This window comes from Podarcis bocagei, assembly GCF_964188305.1.
Source record: "Podarcis bocagei genome assembly, chromosome: 11".
NCBI lineage: Eukaryota > Metazoa > Chordata > Lepidosauria > Squamata > Lacertidae > Podarcis > Podarcis bocagei.
Window position 1 is genome coordinate 37,406,477 of NC_138136.1, and position 21,391 is coordinate 37,427,867.

Here is a 21,391-nt window from a genome sequence, read left to right on the forward strand (position 1 = left end):
ATACACCCCCTGGGGACCCTTCATCCACCCTGCAGATCTCTCGTACCTCTGCCTCCCCACCCCTCCATAATTAGTCTTTTTAAAAGCCCTCTATTGGAGGCAATAATTGCCTTTTTCATGCATAATTGTGGCATGAGGCATCTTTTTGCAGGGAAGTTGCAGCTGATGAAGAAAGGTCTAAAACTCTCCTCCTTGTGTGCTGTGCCTCCCCTGCAAAAAAAACCTAGTGTTGCAAAAAGGCTTCTATTGGCTTCAGTTGTATGGGTAGGGAGCAATCTTCCTGAAAAATGCAGGTGGTACAAGAAGGATTTTGCTGCTTCAGAAGACACAGAGGTGTACCTATGCTCCCTTGCACCCTTGGCAAGGAGCTGTAACTAAACACGTTAGGTTTTTTTTAAAAAAAACTGCTTCCGCTTGCTTAGGTTACATGCTATAATGGTAGCATTTGCGAGGCCCAACTTCAATTGCCAAACATGCAATGGACGAGCTATTCTGTCACACTCCCATAGTAAACATCAGTAATTAATGAGTTTCAGCTCTATGCAAATTTCCACTGTGTTTCTGAGAGACAATTTAATGAGTTGCGAAAGGCTATATTTAGAATGACAATAATTATATAATTTATGAAATTGTTATTATCTAAGCAACTAAAAATCGGATGGCTTGTTTCATATTTAATATGTTAGAACTTTCCCTTACTGCATGCCATGTAGATCCAGCAGTGAGTTCAGACTTTTCCAACAGAAGTACGTCTTTCATGCCAGCCTTGGCCAGGTGGTAGGCAAGACTAACACCAACACAACCACCTCCAATAATTACTGTTTCTGCTGCATCTTTCCATCTTGCTTCTATAGAAGGTTTTTCTTCCCTAGGAAAAACATAGAAACAGGAATCTTGCTTCTTTGTCTTTTTTTATATACTGTATTTCTTATGTATTTTACATAAATAGTTCAAGAAGTATATTGTCATCCCTAAGATAGCAGAGTGAAAGAAGCCTCAGTTTAAAAAACAAATTATATAAAAAATAAATAAATTATCAAATTCCCTTCTTTCCTAGAGAATGAAAACAGCTAGCCAATTATGAGACATTTGCTGCACTTTGTGCGATTATGAGACTTATTTGCTGCACTTTGTGCAAAATCATAGCACAGCTGGTAGAGACTCTCAGGGTTGTGGGTCTGAGCCCCATGTTGGGCAAAAGATTCCTGCATAGCAGGGGGGTGGACTAGATGAGCCTCATGGTCCCTTCCAACTCTACAATTCAATGATTCTATTCATAACACTGTTCCTTTCAGAATGACACCCACTACCAATCCACTGAGAGCGCTTCAAAATATTCCCCTCCCATTTTATCCAGGTTGCGAAACGAGGATTCACTGAGAATGCTTTCAGCTAATCACACTGCTGCTGCCGTTGCTGCAAATCTGAGAGGAGCTTAGTTAACATACCATTCCAGACACTGGGTAGGAAGCAGCAGAAAGAGCAGGCAGATTGTGCCACTTTTGTTTGAAGCAGAGGGAATGAGCCACAGCAAGATTTTTGGTTTCCGTGCTGGAGGGAAAGACTCGCTTTCTTGCAGTGCCATGCAGAACCCCCCTGCCTGCCTTCAACATCTCCATTTGTCCTTCTCCGAGTCCCCAGCCTTGCTTTCTTCCCCTGCCACACACTCACTTGTGTATGTGTCAACTCTGTGTTTGCTTCCATATAACCTACTTATCAAGCTTTCATTTTGCTTTGTTTGCAGGGCCAGCCAACCCATGAGGACAGGTGAGATGACTGCCTCAGGCGGCAGGATGCACAGGGGCAGCAGGTCCCAATGTAGATCTTTATTCCTCCTTTGTTCCTGATGTAGGTCTTCACTCACCCCATTTTTCTTGGTGGGGTGGAGGGCACCATTTGGTGGTTCACCTCAGGTTCCAAAATGTATTGGGCTGGCCCTGTCTGTTTGTACATGTTTATGGAGCTATTTATCGAGCATTCATTCTTATTCTTTTGGCAGGGAGGTTATACAATGGCGACAGTCTAGAAGTGCCCAGTGTGTGTTTCTGGATTAAGTGAGCTTGCCTCTTGTGACCTCTGGCTCTGCTTATCCCTAGCTCCAGTTGCTGTTAGCTGCCCTGCCCACTGCCCTACCAGCTCAAGTGAGGAGGAGCAGCCACCACCACTGTTCACTACTCACAACCATTCACAGGCTCATTCACCCTAAAGGCAGCTTCCATATTGAGCTGAGGTACACCAATTTAATGTTCAAAAGTCTTCAATTGTGTTTACCTTTCAGTGTGTATTAATGATACACCATGTGGGAATGGACACAGAATGGACCTCTCTCAATTTTGGTTGATCTCTAAACACAAAGGTTATAGTTGTGGGATGGGGAGAGGGAGGGACATCTCAGTGTCACCAACATGCAAGGATTTTGGAGAAAGTATTTACCTTTTTAGCTAAGGCATTTCACACCTGCATAGGAGTTACAGAATATGGGCTACAACAGGATGCACACAAATGCACCCCCAAAATGCCTCCATAGACACTGTTAGAGGAGAAAAAGGCAATTTTGTAGAGTTCTAAGTATGCCAAGAATGGATCAAAGGCAAGCAGGAATATATGCAGCCTTTTAGAAATGACTTATGACATTAAGACCTGGGTTCCAATCCTTATTCAACCACAAAGCTTCCCAGATGACAAAGGGATGAGTTTCTCTCCGCTGTTGTGAAGATGAAAGAACAATGTATGCTACCCTGAACTCTGTGAAGGAACAATACAATAAAAATGTAACTAAATATTAATTTGACTTCTCACAGGATCTACATTAAATTTGTTCAGGTGTAATTCAGTGCATCCTCACCCTGCTATGTTTTAATAATTTCACGCATGTAAAACGCAACCCCAAGTCTCTCTGCCTCAGACCAATTTCACGAAATAGGAGAAACATCCCTTTTTAAGTCAGGAGCACCCCAAAACTTCCCAGTCTCGGGTCTGGGACAAATTACACCACCAACACCACCACAGAGCAGCTTGGCTGCCTATGCACATAGAGCCAGCCTTTATTTGAGGCCAGACTCGAGAATAACGCGGCTAGGGAAGAAGTGGAGGCAAGAGCCTGAAGCTGGACTCACCACCTTTCAGTGGTCGGGCTGCAGGCAAAAGGCCGAGCAGGAGGCGAGAAAGCGGGCTCCCTGCCCCACAGCTTTGGCGGGAGCGACCGCAGGGCTCCCCGAAGCATGGCTTCTTCTCTCTCTGTCTGTCTCAGGAGATGGTGGCTCGGCCAGCCGAGGCTCTTTCCTTCCCAATGTGCACCCCGCTCCCGCTGCTCCCCACAAGACAGACAGGCTGAGCCGTCGTTTTCCAGTTGGCAGAGCTCACTCTGCGGCCAATCCCCACGGCGGAGGGAACCAGGACCGCCCCTCGAAGGCGAAAGAGCAGCTTATGGGGGTGTTGTTATTACCTTTAAACCTTTCTCCCTTTGAGGGGTGGGGGAAAGGGAGCAATAATTGCTGGATGGGTTCCCCCCGCCGAAATGGCTTCTTGGGAGCTAGGGATGCGGGTGTCAGGGCGAGGAGACAAAAACTGAGGCTCAGGGGAAGTTAAGGAAGAAAACGACATTGGCGCCGTGAGGGGAGGCGAAACGCGGTGGAGGCGCGCCCAAACCTAAGACCAACTCTTTCGTATTTTAAAAAGTGCTTTTCCTCCTGCGCCCTCTCCCACCCATTGTAAGCGGCCCATGTTTTTTATACCCGGTAAAGATACATATTTGGGTGAGTGGGGTTTAGGAAAAATGACTTGCTTCCTGCAGTGAGGAATCTCAAAACCTTGGGAAGTATACACGAAATCCTGAAAATGGCCGTTGGAAGCCAGCTTCTAACAGCACACTGAAAAATATGATGCATTTGTGGCATCCATGAGCTAGGCGCTTGAGGGAGGCGAGGGGAATTATGTGGGAATTTGAAGCATTGCTTCCTCCCGCCCCGTAGGAAGCTGCCATATACTGAGCCGCACCATCGGTCTATCTTCCTCAGTATTGTCCACACTGACTGGCAGCGGCTGCCCAGGGTTTCAGTCACGAGTTTTCCCCAACTTGGGACCTCCTGCACGCAAGGCAAAATGCTGTGCCGTTAGCGCTTAACACCCTAATAATTATTTATAGGTAGCTATGAGTTGCCAAATGCTCGAAGTGGCGTTTTAATGTATGGAGCGTTTAAGTAGCCGTGATTCTACACTGCTGCTTCTTCGAGCGTGAGAGAGAGGTTATCCGGTGCTTGAGTTCTCGAGGCACCGTTACTTTTCGCCCTTCGCAGAAAGGAGCAAGTCCGAGCAGGGTCTTGCCCGGGCGAACGCAGCTATATTGAGACGCCTCTTTCTCCAATCGACGTCCAGCTCAGGATCCACCCACCTCCGGCCGCCCCTTCCCAGGGATATAAAACGCGCGAGCGGTTTGCAGCGCTCTCTGTGCCACTTCGCTGGGGCGCGCTCTGTTCGTTTGTCTCGGCGGCAGAGGAGGGAAAGTGCAGTTCCCGACAAGGATCGACAGGGCGGCGGATCATGGCACCTATTGGAGGGACCCCGAAAAACAAGAAGGTAAAGCCGCCGGCTGCTTGGGGCTCTTGCTTGCTTGGTTTCGTTGTGAAGAGAAGCCCCGAGGTGTAATAGAGCCGCCAGACCTTTCTCTGGCTTTGGAGTGTTCGGGCAAGAGGTGGTCGATTATCTCCTGCAAGGCGTCATCGAGAAAAAGAACAACGGTGTTTTAATAGAAAAGTTGTGAGCGAGAGAGAGGGGTCGTTTGGGGCTTTGCTAATAGGCAGACCCTGGGGGCTTCAAGAGGGTCAAAGGTGAAAGTCCGCTCCACGAGTTGAGGTATAGAAATAGACACCTCGGTCTACACCCACAGGGGGGCAATTTGATTTTTAAGGCGGGCAATTCGAGAATGAATTATTAATAGTGAATGGCCCTTTAGGCTTCCTCCACGTGAACAGGAGTTCACTTTTCGAATAATAAGAATTATATATGGGGGGGGGCATCAGGATTTTAGAGATGCTTAGGTGGGTCATGGGCAAAAAAAGGTTGGGAACCACTGGTCTACACCCTTAACTATCTCAGCTGCCCTAGACACTGTGAAGTGTAATCCAGGGCACGTATTGAAGCCAGGGGCACCTGGTTCTGACAAATTTTTTATATCCCAAGACTTTTCATTTATTTTGTGTATAAATCTGATTATTCACATTGTTATGGAAATGTTCAGTATGATAGCAAAGTGTGTTTTCTGCATTTGGAACAACTGAATGTGATACTGATTTAGATAGATACTTTTTCCATGCTTTGGCCAGGATTCTGCATAAAAATGTAATCAGTCAGAATTGTTGGGTCACTTCCTATTCCATGAATATGCAAATTTGCAGTCCCGCAGATGTGAATCTTCATTGTCATTAGAAAGCTTCACTAGAAGACTCATTGTTAATTGCTTTCATAAACGTTACTCCGTGTGATTTCAAAGGAATTCATCTAAATATTTGTGTTACTGTTGCTTGATCATGTATATCACTAAAACCTAATAGGAGAGGTAAAAGTACTCTTAAATATTAGACCTATGGATAATATGCCTGTTGGAAAATGGAGTATGTATGTGTGCATAGCTATGGAGTTATATGTTTGAAGGAAAGTCACATGCAGGGGGAAACCTGAAGAAATAGATTATTAGATTTTATCAATACAGCTTTTATGAAGATGGATAATCTAGCATATGATACTAGATAGTGTTCAGAAAAACAGAGATAAAAAAGTAGCACCAGTCAACCAATAAACAGCTCCTTGGCAATGATTTTGGCAGTGTTAATGGAGAAAGAAAGGTAAATCTGGGCAATGTTATGGCTAGAAGAACAAAAATATTTGACTACAGTGGAAAATGTGGGCACCTCTTGCATACAAAGCATGGAAAATGAAGAGAAGTGTAAACAATGCTTGGGCAGGAGATTATATTTTGATACTGTATAGATTTAGAAAGACTGTGTTGGGAATCATGCTGCCCCAAAAGCCTCACAGAGAGAGAAGGAGAAAAAGAAGCATAGAACTAAGAATGAGAGACACTGTCATGTTGCTGTAGCAGAGAACTGTTCTTCTGCAAGTGTTTATAAGTACAGTATTTGCATATGTGGGTGACCAACACCTGGCAAAGCATTTGGTGGCACCTTCTGTAAAGCTTTTACTTAAGCTAGAAAGGCAGTGTGCCCCATTCCAGAACAGCTGTTTCCTAACGGAAGGGTGAACTTTTTGGTGATAGGTAAATACACTGCCTTTCAGATTTGTTTAAAAAATGTTAGCGTCCAGATTATATGTTCCTAGAACACATGGGCAAGTGTAGTGTGTAACATGTGTACTGCTAGACTCAATTCACACTGTCTTCACTTCAGAAGCAGAGTTTTATGAAGCAGGTCTGGTAAATCGTGAAGCAGTTAATAAAAAAGGGGGCACGGACATTTAGGGAGAGGTCAGTCTGAGATTCAACAGCAACTGTCACTGCAGCTATGAAAAGAAACACAGGACAGCTGTCACTAATGCCTCAGTTAACTATGACTGAGGGATCACAAAAAGCTGTTCAGATGGCAGCCCAGGCAATTGTCAGCAAACTTTTCCCTAATAAATAGCATTACATACTCAAGGGGAAATAATACTTTGAACAGGATCTGCCATCAAGCACATAAGGGAGTAATAACCCAAAATGACACCTCATCTTAGGGAAGGGCATAGTTTAGTATAGGAGCTTCTATCCCCAGGATATCCAAGTGGGACTAAGAAAGACTCCTCCTTGAAATCCTGCAAACTACTGCCAGTCAGTGTAGAAAATTCTGAGCTAGATGGATTTGACTTGATATAAAAACCAACATAGGGCACAAATAGGTTCAAGTCTACCTGTTCGCCCAAGAGATGCTAGTATGATATACTATAAATGCCGTCATTGGTATCACCTCCAGACTGGGTATTTTATAGAATGCAAGTATTGTTTTTCCTTTTAGGCCCATAATAGCCACCAGATATGTTTCTATAGACAAAGTAGTAAAATATTTTGTACAAATAATTTTTTTATAAATATATATACGAATTTGCTGTAATCGAGAGGATTTCCAAGAAGTGCATTGGTGATAATGAAGTGCCATGAAGGGTAAAGGTTGTGTTCCTTTGACCTTTCAGGGTTTCAATAGTCCTCTTAAATCAGGAATGGGTAATTTCCATCCTGGAAGCTGAATGTGACCCTCTACATATTTCCTGTAGTTTTTGTCGTGCAGATTCAAAGTAGCTAGTCCAAAAAAATAAATAAATTGTGCTCTGTGAACCCAGCACACAACTGGTGAATTTAGTGGCTGTTGTAGTAGTCTTGCATTTAAAGAATTAATACAATGACACAAAATGACTTGGTGTGAGTTTCAGAGGGTTGAGTAATAAACTTGGCATAGTCCTCCTGGCAAGCATTCTCTTATCAGTGGGAATTATATAAAACTAGCACACAAAGAGAGATTTAAGACAGATGTGTTGGCATGGTTGATGATAGCTGCTTTCTACATGGCAATCCACCAGTGGAATCTTACAAAGTTTCTTCAGAAACTTCTTCAGCTCTCATCTGTGGCTCCTAGAAGCTGTCAGTATGCGACAGCTTCAGGAACAGCTTCAACTGGCAAACTAAACCAGATGAGGGTAGCCGATGAGTCTCAAACCCTTGGCAAGTTAGGGACTTCCTTTACATGTGAAGACAGACTGTGGCGGATTGAGTGGACAAGATAAATAGTGGGTCCAACGGTCAAGAAGGCGGCTTCTGCATATGCTGTAGAGGGAAATTAGGAGCATATGGGGCTCATCAGCATGGGAAAGTAGCCCATCTACTTTCAGAGAATGAAAACTCTGATCCTAAACCTCCACTGCCTTGTGTGATATCTTGTGGAGAAGATAAGGCTAAGGAGTAAACCCTACACAAATCCATTATGGAGTCTTAAGATGAGTGGATGGTGCCTTGTACGCCGCCTCCTGGCAACTCCCGCTGCCCTGCTGGAATCAAACGTATTGCTCTGCTTTCCTTTGGACCACACCAAGAAGTGTTGTCTTGTCTAGACATCCCAGGACCTCCATACACACTGCCCAGGCTTGCACCCCAGGAAGATCACAAGTGCAGCAGCTTAACTTTATATGAAATGTTAATGTAATTTATTATTTTTTTCTCCTCTACATGATATAATGTATTTATGTATATGTTTTCAGATCTAAGTTGCTTGGAGACATTTTAGCTGAACGTTCTAAAATATTAGAACACTATGTAGTTGTTGTTCTTCTTCTTCTAGGGTATTCTTGAACGTCTAGATGCTGGAGAAATTGTGATTGGTGATGGAGGATTTGTCATTGCTCTCGAAAAGAGGGGATATGTAAAAGCTGGGCCTTGGACTCCAGAAGCTGCTCTAGAACACCCAGAAGCAGGTTAGTTTAATCTGCAATGTATACATTATGAATTGTGTAAAATTCCCAGTTGTAGAATACACATTGACCCCTATGCTTGATAAAGTTAGTCATAATAAAAGCTGTGACCCTAAACAAACTTACTAGGGAGTAAACATCATTAAATACAGTGAGTAAGGCTTTAGAGGATTGTGCTTTATGCCCCTTGAAATCAGTGGAATAAGTCGGGTGCAATTAGTTCACATCCCATTTCATTCAATGGACTTAATCACAGTCCACTTTAGCTAAATAGGGGCTGTTGGGCACAACGCACAGGCCAATGAAAATTGGTTCTATTCAACAAATTTTAATGGGCTCTTTAATGGGCACATTTTCTGATTTATACCTGATTTCGTATTTTATGACACTTTGAACTGGTTATTACAGAAATATTGCTTTAACATTATATCAGTAATATTTAATCTTTTTATATTTTTGCAGTTTTGGGATTGCCTTAAAACAAGGATTTAAAGTATACTGTTTGTTATCTTGTGTCTGAAGGCATCTATAGGTCTTTGAAGATAGGGTCCTGGATTTACAAAGACAAGGGGATGCAAGCAAATACTGTGATAATCACAAAAAGCCATATTAATGTAATCAATGGTCTTTTGGTTATCCTCTGCTTCTACAGTAGCAGACAATGTGGTGGGATGGCACTGCTCACCTGACCTCTGGTCATTGCATTGTTGATGTTTACCAGGAGGGGGATAATGGCTATGGTGCAAATGCGCTGATGGGAGTATTGGATTGGCTCTGCCTCTGCGTTTGCACCATGCGGGCCTTGCCAGCACTTCACCCCTCTACCTCCTGGTAAGCAGCAGTGATGCAACTAACAGGAGGTTAGGTGAACAGTAGTACCCCACCACATTGTTTGTATCTGATGGTGTCAAATACAGTGGTACCTCAGGTTAAGTACTTAATTCGTTCCAGAGGTCCATTCTTAACCTGAAATTGTTCTTAACCTGAAGCACCACTTTAGCTAATGGGGCCTCCTGCTGCCGCTGCACCGCTGGAACACGATTTCTGTTCTCATCCTGAAGCAAAGTTCTTAACCTGAAGCACTATTTCTGGGTTAGCCGAGTCCGTAATCTGAAGCGTATGTAACCTGAGGTACCACTGTACTATGTATTCTGGTACCATTTTCAGTAGTAGCTTTATGTTCAAAATCATTTGGCAAAACCTGTACCTCTTCAAAGACAAAACTGTCCCTGCCACAGTATGGGGAGAGTGAAATTAAGCCTGATGCTACTACTTCTGTCCACCACTACAATTTTCCATGTATCACTCCAGCTCCTTCAAAGTAAGGCAAGATTTTAAAAATGCAACAAACAACTATTTCACAACTGGGGTGTATTGCGAAAGTCCCATACCAGTCAGGCAAACAGTGTTCTAAGTGTGAAATAGATGTGACCTTAAATCATTCTTAAATTACATTTGTATGGGTCAAAATGGGGGGGGGGTGACAGAGGGTGTCAGTGTGTCAGATGTGACCTTGAAACTGGATAGGAAACCAAACAGTCTTGAAGTGAAGAAACAGCCTGTTTTTCTGGCCTTTGGTTAGAGTGCGGATGGTGCCAGCTATTGCACAGTAACTGCTGTGGGATTTGAGACAGCTATTCTGGCATCATAATTATCAACACATTTGCTTGGAATTAAGTCCTTTTTATTGTGGCCGACAATGCTTCCTAAATGAGGTAACAAGTAGAAGTAATTAGTGGCCTACCTGTGCACATTAAGTATCCTGCACTGCAGGGATACCGACATGGTTACACTGCAGGTGTTGTTGGATTACAACTTCTATCATCCTTGACCTTTGGTCATGCTGACTATGGCCAATTGAGGTTGGGATCTAGTAACATCTGGAGGACACTGCATTGGCTGTCTGTGTTCTATTGTCTCTATCTTAAGGCAGCCCAGGGAAGTTTTTAATGTGTGATATTTTAGTGTATTTTTGGTTTCTATGGAAGCCGCCCAGAGTGGCTGGGGAAACCCAGCCAGATGGGCGGGGTACAAATAATAAATTATTATTGTTGTTGTTGTTTTGTTATTGTTATTATTATAAATTCATTGTAGTTGTGGGTGGCACATTTCCCATTTAAAATCTACTTTTGATACACTGCCTGTTAAAAATGCTATTGCATATTGCACCAGTAGATTAAGGAAAAATAGCTTAATTGACAATATCCAGTAGTGGAGAAGAGACTTCTATCCATGCAACAGGACTTCCCCTTCCTCTCCTCCTCCTCATGCAGCTCCTTGCATGCCTACTAAAACTGCAGGCATGTCCAACAGGTAGATTGTGATCTACTTGTAGATCACGGGGTGTTCCTAGGAGATCTTTGGCCCCTCAGTGATCTCCCCCCCCCCAAAAAAGGGGGGGGGAAACCTGTGTCTTCCTAAAAAAAAAGTTCAACAACTTTGGTCCATCCAACAACAATGGGTAGATCACTGCCAGTTTTTTTAATACTGTGAGTAGATCACAGTCATTTGGGAGTTGGGTGTCAATGAGAGTCTAGAGAAATTTGGGGGAGGAGTGCAGGAGGCTGCAGAGGGAAAGAGAAGAAGGGGAAATCTGCTTGTATAACACTGGATTACACTCTAAGGAAAGGAAAGAATGTGCCTTTCTTTTGCAACTTCAGATTTACCTGGAAGTCTTTCATCAGTTATTATCATATGAATCCTATTTATTTATACTTCTAATTTGCAGAGTTTTTCAAAACGCTCAAGTCAGCATTGTTCTTATTTTACAGGCAGGAAAAAGAGGGTGAGAGAGAGAGTGATTTTGCTTTTCCAAGATACCTCTACTATAGAGATGAACCTTAAACCTTCCTGGTTCAAATCCAATTTTGTCCAACTGTCAGATCTACAAGTGAAATGGTTTAACAGTCTCAGATGCCTTTTGCATTAATCATATACCAATTGCAAGTTGGGAAATTAATGTGCAGATTTTTTAATTGATTAAATACGCATACCCTTTATTAATAAATCAATGGGAGTGTTTCTTTTTAACAGTATAACAACTCAGTTAAAAATGAAGCGAATCACTATGTGTAGGTCATAAAATGGAACATAAGGCAATAAAATGTAAAAGGAGCTGCTGCCACAATATTAACATCATATTTGACTCTTCGTTTTGTTTAAACATTTTGCAGTTCGTCAGCTGCATCGAGAATTCCTCAGGGCTGGATCAAATGTTTTACAGACATTCACCTTTTATGCCAGTGATGACAAATTAGAAAACAGGGGGAACTATGTAGCTGATAAACATTCTGTGAGTAGTTTCAACTGTTTTTTATTTTTATTGACAAGCACAGTTGCATGATCTCAACGCAGAAACATGGGTCACCTTTGCAAGACCTAACTCATTAATACAAAGATGTAGATTTAAAAATTCAAATAGAAATAAAATATATGAAGATTTAGTATACTGAAATGGCAAGACAGAGATGCTGCCTGGATTACCTTCCCAAAAAACAGGGACAACTGCCTGTCAGATGAAAGAAGCAAGCTAGTTACTCTTACTGTAGTTATTTCTCACAAAGCACTTTCAAGTTGTTTAATACTGTGGAAAACAGGAGCTGACAAGGGCTAAATTTATCAATTAATTGTGACAAAGAAAAGTTTGTATACCCATATACAGAAGTAACGCCTTATAGTGTGACATAATATTATGTGCAAGACATGAATAGCCAAGAAGAATGTTTCTGATTGATTTTTCAGTAAAACCTAGTTACTATTTTTTAATCTAGAAACTGATTTTCGAGGCCAGTTTGTCCTTTGCTCCTTCTCAGTGGCGTAGCGTGGGGGGTGCAGGGGGGCCCGGCCGGACCGGGCGCAACATCTGGGGGTTAGGGTTAGGGGGCGCAAATCCACGGGTTAGGGGGCGCAAATTACTTGCCTTGCCCTGGGTGCTGACAACCCACGCTACGCCACTGCTCCTTCTTAGAGATATTGTAACACTGTGGTTACCTTTCAGACTTGAAAACATCCCCCCCCTAATATTTTCCTCAGGTGCTTTTAAATCTCTCACTTGAGAACATGTCAGCAATGTCAGGACAGAACCAGAGAAGAGATACAGACACTTTTGTCAACACTGAGAAGCACTCTCCTCTTCAATATTTTAAGGATCATTTGCCTATTTTTAGGTAGTTGGTTAGGATCACACATGTCCTCACTCTAAATTAACTTTGCTTGCCAAGAGTGATGGAATAAATGACATTTGCTGCATGATTCCTGACTGTCTGGATGGGACTACTGATGAAGACCTAGTTAGTTTTTGGTTGGTTAGTTGCTTTTGCCAAAATAGAAGCAGGCTGGCTCAATAGCAGCAAAGAGAGGCGAACTATATTTATGTTGTGATTAGAAGGAGTTATTTTCAGGAAATATTTTTGGGACCTCTGAAGATACTATTTTGGACCCAAAAACGAAGCAGGCAAACATTTACACTGTCCTCTAATAAAAAACACCCCCTTATGAAATTGTACTGTGATGATTGGTAAAATGTGAGACTTCTTAGCTGGACAACAAATGTAACGTGTATTCATTTTTCCTACAATAAAAGTGTAGGTATGTGTATGGTGTAAGTCCGTACTAATGCTATTTCCGTATTATCAGGGCAAGAAAGTAAACGAAGCAGCCTGTGATATTGCAAAAGAAGTGGCTCAAGAAGGGGATGCTTTGGTGGCTGGAGGCGTCAGCCAAACCCCTTCATACTTAAGTAGCAAGAGTGAAGCTGAAGTTAAATCAATCTTTCGAAAGCAGCTAGAGGTTTTTACCAAAAAGAATGTGGACTTCTTAATTGCAGAGGTAAATGCAGCCATTAAGGAAACAGTAAGCGGTGATAATGGGGGAAACAGCTTTTGTGATAGGTTCGTATCCAGAGTTTGTGTGAATTGAAAAACTGCTTGCACAATGGGGCTCTGCAGATTTGCAACCCACCTGCCACCAAAGAGTGACCAAGGCATGCCAAAACCGGGCCTAAACCCCTATTGAAATGGATCTAGAAAATCTGCTTCATCAAAGAGTGCCAGAAAGAGTTGGGGGCAGGGCACCCCCTCAGAAAATTGTGCCCAGGGCCATGTGCCCCTCAGGCCCCACCCCAATCCTGGAAGGTGTGGGATAACAATGACTTGGGCCTAGCCTCTGCACAAACAAATCAGAACGAATGCTCAATAAACTGATATCATATAGCCTCCACATAAATTTTACATGAACAAATCAGGATAGGTGCTCAGTGAATAGGTTGGTAGAACCCTTAAACAGATACCCTGAGGTACAAATGAGTTTAGTATATGACGAAAGATACTCAGCAAATGCAATTTTTGGAGGGGAAGTTTTGAATATTTAGAAAATAACAAGAATCCCAATTTCCCTCTCCGCTGGGCTGGGCTGGGAAGGGGAAGCACTGGCTTCAGCAAAGGTGTCTCCCAACTGAACATGTAGGTGAGTGGCCCACTGGTGGTATTCTTCTTGCCATTGGAGGGCAGCAGAAAGCCTTGAAATATGGAGCATTCCAAAGGTGGGGAGGGAGCAGAGCTAGGCATTAGGCCCTGTGTGGAGTCAATCACTGTGCCAGTCTGGAGCTCCGGCAGTGATCAGGGCTAATCGTAGTCCACCTCCATTTCACCACAGCCACCATGCATAGATATGGGGCAGATGCAACGATGGCTCTGACCTTCAATAAAGCCCTTTTGTCAGGGGGTGGGGTTTTTGCATTGTATCCCAATTTAAAAAAAATTAAAATGTACTTTTTCTTTTAGCCTTTTGTTTGTTTTTGTTACATTTTCACACCAAAGGTAGTATTATGCTCTGAACTCTCTCTCTCTCTCTCCTCTCTCTCTCTTTCTCCCTCTCTCTCTCTTACTTACTTACTTACTCCTTTCGTCTCTTTTTAGTATTTTGAACATGTTGAAGAAGCTGTGTGGGCAGTTGAAACCTTAAAAGAAGCTGGGGTTCCAGTTGCAGCAACTCTTTGTATTGGTCCAGAAGGAGATATGCATGGCATATTACCTGGAGAATGTGCTGTCAAACTTGTAAACGCTGGTAAGATTCTATATTTGACATATCCATCGTGATACAAGTTAAAATATTAGCGATATGGAATGAGATGAAAGAAGCTCAGCAAAAGTAGGTGCATGTTTGAGTAGGAAAATATTGGACAAGGTGAAAGGGAAGGCCTGTTGGATCATAGTGGACCCAGCTTGGGGGGGGGGGGAGGAACATTGCCCCATTCTCCCTAATGGACCAATTACTCAAATAGTTCTACTTTTTATTTTAAAATTTCGAATCTGCTTTATTAAAGCTCAAAGTAAAAATGTCATTTTAACAAGTGCTTTGCAAATGACCCTATCGTCCACTTTAGCTATTGCAGCACAGAAAAACAGGCAAGTGGCCCCATCCACAGGCAAGTGGGGAACAGCTATCAATCTCTTGATTCTGCCTGAAAAGGTGCACGAGATGCAAATCCCGGCACAAAATACTTGAAGCTTGTACCCCACACCCATACTTGGTTGCTTTACAATACCAACAATTCCACACTTAAATCAGGCGGCTAAAGCAAATAAGCTTTGGTTGGGAGGAATCAGGAATGGGTTTTTGTGTGAAAGGACTGTGAGCAAAAAACAAAAACACACACAACCAAATTTCTGGACTGGGAGGTATCACTAAGAGGTACATCCTGCCCTTTAATTCTAAGTATACATTCACCTCCCTTTCTAACGTAGTACCGTATTTTTCGCTCTATAAGATGCACCAGACCACAAGACGCACCTAGTTTTTGGAGGAGGAAAATAAGAAAAAAATATTCTAAATCTCAGAAGCCAGAACAGCTGCGCAGAGAAAGCAGCAATCCCTCTTGCTGTTCTGGCTTCTGGGATAGCTGCGCAGCCTGCATTCACTCCATAAGACGCACACACATTTCCCCTTACTTTTTAGGAGGGAAAAAGTGAGTCTTATAGAGCAAAAAATACGGTATTTTGCATGTGATTCCAACCTGATAATTGCCACATGCCCAGATTTTAACTTGTCTGAATTAATTTTAAGATGTATTTTAATTAATTGATGTCTGTTTTTATGCATATTATGTTGTTTTTATGATGTTAGCCCAGCTCTTCCGGGGAGGGTGGGATACAAATTAAAATATTTATTTATTTATTTATTTAGAGATGCCAGCTTGTGGTCTTTGGGTTTTGTGGGTGGGAACTTAGCAAATCCATCTGCCCACCCCAGGTCTAGAGTACATTCAGCCCAGCCCTGCAAGGCGTGGATCTCATACTTTAATCTGACACTCCCAGCATTTCAAAGACAATAAGTACTTTGCTATTTATGTCTGTTTTCATACATGCATATTTAAAGTGCAGTTCAAAAAAACCCACAACATCAAAAGGGGCCCTTTATGCACAGATCACATTAGTTTAAAATATTGAATTGAAAGACGTTGTGAAACACTTCACTTCTTGTTCTTTAGGTGCTTCTATTGTTGGCGTGAACTGCCATTTTGATCCAGCTACTTCCCTCAAAACTCTGAAACTCATGAAGGAGGGCTTGGCAGCTGCTAAACTAAAAGCACACCTCATGTCACAGCCACTTGCGTTTCATACTCCGGACTGTGGGAAGCAGGGGTTCATTGATCTACCAGAATTTCCTTTTGGTAAGACTTTTGTTGTTGTTGCTGTTTTTAGCATGAAGCTGCGAGAAAAATAGCACTTATACCTCAAATAGTACAGTAAAATACAGTATACATCAAATATCCAGTACATGTACTGGAAATAGGCCCCATTGCCTTCAAAAGCATACAGTTGGTCTGGAACTGAAGCCATGTTGCATTGTATAAAATGTATTTTTTTTTTTAAATGCACCATCATTCTATTCATATTTCAAGAGTGATTTATAGTCAATTAGATTAATTATAGGGATGCGGGTGGCACTGTGGGTTAAACCACAGAGCCTAGGACTTGCCGATCAGAAGGTCGGCTGTTTGAATCCCCGTGACAGGGTGAGCTCCCGTTGCTCAGTCCCAGCTCCTGCCAACCTAGCAGTTCAAAAGCATGTCAAAGTGCAAGTAGATAAATAGGTACCGCTCTGGTGGGAAGGTAAACATCGTTTCTGTGCAGTGCTCTGGTTCGCCAGAAGCGGCTTAGTCATGCTAGCCACATGACTCGGAAGCTGTACGCCGGCTCCATCGGCCAATAAAGCGAGATGAGCGCCGCAACCCCAAAGTCGGTCACGACTGGACCTAATGGTCAGGGGTCCCTTTACCTTTACTTAGATTAATTATAAAATACAACACTAAAACAGTAGGGTCAGAGTCTAAATATTTAAACCTAAAGATTGCCGGCAGGTAAACGTCTATAGCAAGAATAGGAACCATTTTTCAGGCCACAGACCACATTACTCAGCAAAAAAGCTATTGGGGGATGTCACATTTCATTCGTGGACAGAGTCCAAAAGTAGACAGGGCCAGTTACCATGCAGATCAGCTGAGGGGTGTGTGTTATTTTCATCCACGGCTGGGCTTGATGTCCGTGCTGAGACTGGGATGAAATTGGGCCATCTGCTTCCCAGATGATCTGCAAATATCATCTAAGGAGCAGGAGAAAGCTACTGATTTTCATCCCCATCTCAGTATGCTTAAAGCTTCCCACCCGGCATGCTGAACTGGGGATAAAAAAAAATTAGAACCTCCCTGTTCATCAGATGATCTATTCCATTTGGTGGGGAAAACATGTAGGTAATTCTTGGAACTAGAAAAGAGTGCTGAAAATTTTGTTTAGATCACTTTGTGGAATAGGGAGCCCTACCTAAGTCAAGCCAGTTTGGAAACTAAAAACTTGTTCCCCAAGAGTGGCTACTGTGGCTCTGCCTTATGGTACCCGGAAAGAGACTCTTCCCCAAGGTTGATTCACTCCTTGCTGCTGTTTGCAAACTCAGTAGTTGTGAATAAATACACAATTGTCTGTCCTGGTTAGCGCTGTCTAAAGAAAACAAGCATATTTTGTAAAACATTTGGATGACAATGGTAGTGTTTTGCACAGATTTTTATCACCGAATGTTCAGATAATAGTGAAGTTAAAGTAATTACATATCATTACAGCTTTGGAGCCAAGAATTCTGTCCAGATGGGATATTCACAAATATGCAAGAGAGGCCTATAATTTGGGGGTTCGGTATATTGGAGGGTGCTGTGGGTTTGAACCATATCACATCAGAGCAATTGCAGAGGAGCTGGCCCCTGAAAGAGGATTTTTACCACAAGCCTCTGAAAAACATGGCAGCTGGGGGAGCGAATTGAGCATGCATACCAAACCATGGGTCAGAGCAAGGTAAAGTATATTTTTAACTCTGATACTAAAATAACCCACTATATATATTTCTTTTTCAGAAATGCATTGCTTCATATAGCAAATTACTTGGTAGTAGTAAAACTCTATGTCATGGTACAAAACCATGCACACAAGCAGTTTTGAACAGTAATTTTATAGACCTAAAGACCAAGATGGAAGTAATGGATGCAGGATATTACTAAATATGTGCATTTAGATCAATACAGTGACTGAGTTAAATACCCTCCAATTTACAAGGGTACCTGTTATTCAACCATTGTACAGTCAAGTTTCATTCAGATTTCCTGATGATATAAATGTTGTTCCTTTCATGTTAGGCTGTAAGCATTTGCTATGTATAGTAAAGCTAGAGAGACTGAATTCAATCAGAATACTAGCTTCTTAGTTGTGCAGTTTGCCCTCATGCTCCAAACATGTGGGGACATTTAGAAATCAATTTCATAATTAACTTGTTTTGTTCATACTACTTCTTGGGCGCCCGATGCAGTGCCCATCAAGGCCTTCTGTCCCTACCAATTTTTAATTTTTTTAAAAAAACCTGTGAGGGTTTTATTTCAGGCCAGGGGTTTCTCTTTTTTGGGGGGGGTCTGTGTTTTCTTTGTTTTGAGTATGTAGATACGTTGCCTGGACCCCTGGGGATATTTTTTTTCAGGGGGTGGGGGCAGTTCCGAGCATCACCACTTTCATTCTGTGAAATGGGTATTTTGTGGTGCTCATAACAGTTTCTCAGATTTCCAAATATTCTCCCTCCCTGACACAAAATGTTGGGGATTCTTTTGTTGTTGTGTGGTATTGCCCTCCTTTTTGTTGCAGCTAAGCCAGAGGGCCACTAAAAAGTTCAGCATATATCTGTAGCATGGTTGTGAAGGTTGTCTGAGGTCCTGAAACCTCATTTAAACGTCTTACATTGCAATCATTATATAGGTTGCCTTTGAAGTTCAACAATGTGCTGCCTTTGAACATTCAACAATGTTTAAAAGCTATAGTCAAGATTTCTGGAAAACTACTATCCATATTCCTGGGGCTACAAAGTTCATTTTAGCCCCCTCCCCCTTATCACTGTATTATATATGTCAATGTTATTTTTGACCTGGCCTTAGGAGGAAAAGAAACTAGGAAATATCCATATAACCCTTTCAAAAGCACCTGTATTTCAAAAGTGATACTGTATGTTAGGGTTTTATTCCTCAATATCCTTGGGGAGGTGGGGTGGGGAGAATTAGCAACAATACAGCACTACCAATGTTGATGTGCCCCCTTATGGGTTTGAGGCCCTTGGTGCTAGATCTCAGTGTCCTGGCTGAATGATTACACTATTAATCCCTCTGGCAAGTCCATCCTAGGGTTGCCACATGTCCTCTTTTTCCAGGACAGGTCCTCTTTTTCATGGGTATGTAAAATCAGAGTCATCATAGTGAGCCATAGTTAAAAGTAGAACACCTTAAATTGAGTTATTAAAACAATCCTTTGCACTGTTAGGTTTACAACCAAAATTATTCTATGACAATCTGTTGATTTACATGCTAAAATATTTTGTAAAATATCTTGTACTGTATCCCTCTTTGATTTAAAATATATTGAATAGCATTTGTCCCTTTTTTAACTTAGGGCTAGGAAGGAATACTGGGAGAATCTGTTGCCTGCTTCAGGAAGACCATATTGCCCCTCACTGTCAAAGCCAGATGCCTGGGGGGTGACCAAAGGGGATGCTGAGTTGATACAGCAGAAAGAAGCAACATCTGAACAACAGCAGAAAGAACTCTTCAAAAGACAGAAATTCAAATCCAGCACTGTAGCATAGATTATTAGCAATTTTGTCTATGCAAAAACAAGCATGTCACTGTATAATTGACAACTCAGTGGAAAGATCAGACAAAATTTATTAATTGCAAGTTGGAAGTATAATAAATCTCAAAACACTTTTTAAAAATGAAAATGCGCCCATGCTATGTGCTGCACTTTTATTGAATACTCCAATTTATTTGCAGTACACACAATTCAGAGCACATTCATCCTCTAATCCTATTGAAATAATTGGGATTTAATGCTTACATGTAAAATAGTCCAATCCTAAGCAACTTTTCTCAAAATCAGGTCTCACTGCGTTTAACAGAATTTCCTTCCTAGTGAATGTGCTTAGGATTTCACCAAAGCACTTGGGTTAATTGGAACTTTATATGGATTGTGCCCATTATCTTAGATGGAGAAGTTTTATCTTCGAACCCCCCCCCCCCAATAAGCATAGCACTCTCTATGAAAGCAAAAAAAGAGGTGAATACTTACTTTGGAAAGATATATTTTTCTCAGGATAGGAATAGTTTAGATCACTGCAATTATATAATTTTAAAAAATAAAATACTTCTGATAAACAGCAGGCTATTTTCAAAATATTTGTTGGTTTTATTCTCCTAGGCCTGAGATGCCATTGCAATCTCTAAATGCATATTGCAGGAGATCAAATTTAGCTAAAAAATATTCTGCATTAAAAAAAAAGTTTATTAAAAAGGGTTATTTACAGTCCCAATTAGAAACAGAAAAATGTAAAGAAGATACAAGAATATAAAACTCTTTTCTGCATGTGAAATCCAAACATGTAACTTCTGGAAAGGTATAAAATCCACTTGGCTTTTCCATCACAAATTAGCAAGAAGTCTTATATAGATCATGACTGAAGTTTCCTCTTGAGCTGCTTAGCTTCCCAGACTGTGGGTGGTATCCAAAAGTGATGGTACTGAAATAATCCACCAGTAGAGTGGGGAGGAAGCCATTTCAATGACCCCTAAATTCCATGCCCTCTCTAAATCCCTCAAATTTTTGCCCCCCTCCCCCCCGTATATGGGTTTTGAGAGGTGCTAAGCAGGAAGGGGAAATGGACAAAAAAAACCCCTCCCTGTTTTGCTGACCAATTCCTTCCGTCCATAGTTGCCACTGGATACCACTCTATAACTATGCAGATATTTAGGTCCACTTCACCATGTAGCATCTGTGGAAGCTGATCACATTTACTTTCACCACTCAGCATGATTGATCCATTCCAATATACTTCACTGGTGCACCTGATCAAGTAGTTGAAATAATCTTTCTTACATCTAATATCATATGAGGGCTTTGGTACCCGCTTTTAAAAAGGGAAATCTCCATTTCTCACTGAAACTAAGGTCACATGTTAAAACCTTAACGACTGAAAATCTTCTGGCATGTGGCTCAGGGCCGGCCTGAGACATTTTGGCACCTGAGGCAAACCACAAAATGGCCCCACCCTCCCTGCTAAGGAAGAAGGGTTGAGTGAAGATATGCATCAGGAACAAGGGGAGAAATAAAGATCTGCATTGGAATCTGCTGCCCCCTGTGGTTACTGCCACTTAAGGTGCTTGCCTCACCTTGCCTGAAAAAGCTAAATAGATGACTAATATCTGCTATATACTGAGGGGTTTGGCCTATATGTGACATCATTCAGTTCTTTTATATCTAAGAGCAATGTTCTGTATTAATACCAATAAAGATTTACAAATTACCCTAATGTCTTGCTGTTTTAAGAGTGAAATTATATTTAAAACGTGCAGTGTTAAGAAAAAATGAAT

The 21,391-nt window shown here is 41.9% G+C and overlaps 2 protein-coding genes across 3 annotated transcripts in view; one reads left to right on the forward strand and one right to left on the reverse strand.

Annotated features, from left to right (window-relative positions):
* Positions 1-3,312, reverse strand: part of DMGDH (dimethylglycine dehydrogenase) — a 44,671-nt gene extending 41,359 nt beyond the window's left edge. The window contains exons 1-2 of one of the 2 annotated variants that reach the window (XM_081212745.1): positions 3,120-3,312; positions 700-868 (exon numbers count right to left, since the gene is read on the reverse strand). In XM_081212745.1, the coding sequence (XP_081068871.1) occupies positions 700-868; positions 3,120-3,223 (273 nt within the window). In that variant the 5' untranslated portion in view covers positions 3,224-3,312. Of the gene's footprint in view, positions 1-699; positions 869-3,116 lie in introns of both variants that reach the window. The other variant, XM_081212744.1, reaches the window with a different exon arrangement.
* Positions 3,313-4,415: 1,103 nt separating this feature from the next.
* Positions 4,416-21,324, forward strand: LOC308597264 (betaine--homocysteine S-methyltransferase 1). Its single transcript, XM_081213089.1, has 8 exons — positions 4,416-4,575; positions 8,319-8,451; positions 11,622-11,740; positions 13,084-13,275; positions 14,364-14,511; positions 15,935-16,117; positions 17,561-17,789; positions 19,419-21,324. Exons 1-8 carry the CDS (start codon positions 4,540-4,542, stop codon positions 19,609-19,611), a joined length of 1,233 nt encoding a protein of 410 aa, XP_081069215.1. The 5' UTR covers positions 4,416-4,539; the 3' UTR covers positions 19,612-21,324.
* The last annotated feature ends 67 nt before the right edge of the window (positions 21,325-21,391 follow it).

Excerpts from the sequence above, each read along its gene's own strand:
- LOC308597264 (XM_081213089.1), top strand. The coding sequence starts at position 4,540 with ATGGCACCTATTGGAGGGACCCCGAAAAACAAGAAG. Across the intron at positions 8,452-11,621 it reads TCTAGAACACCCAGAAGCAG|TTCGTCAGCTGCATCGAGAA; the intron begins GTTAGTTTAATC and ends AACATTTTGCAG. Across the intron at positions 14,512-15,934 it reads TGTCAAACTTGTAAACGCTG|GTGCTTCTATTGTTGGCGTG; the intron begins GTAAGATTCTAT and ends CTTGTTCTTTAG.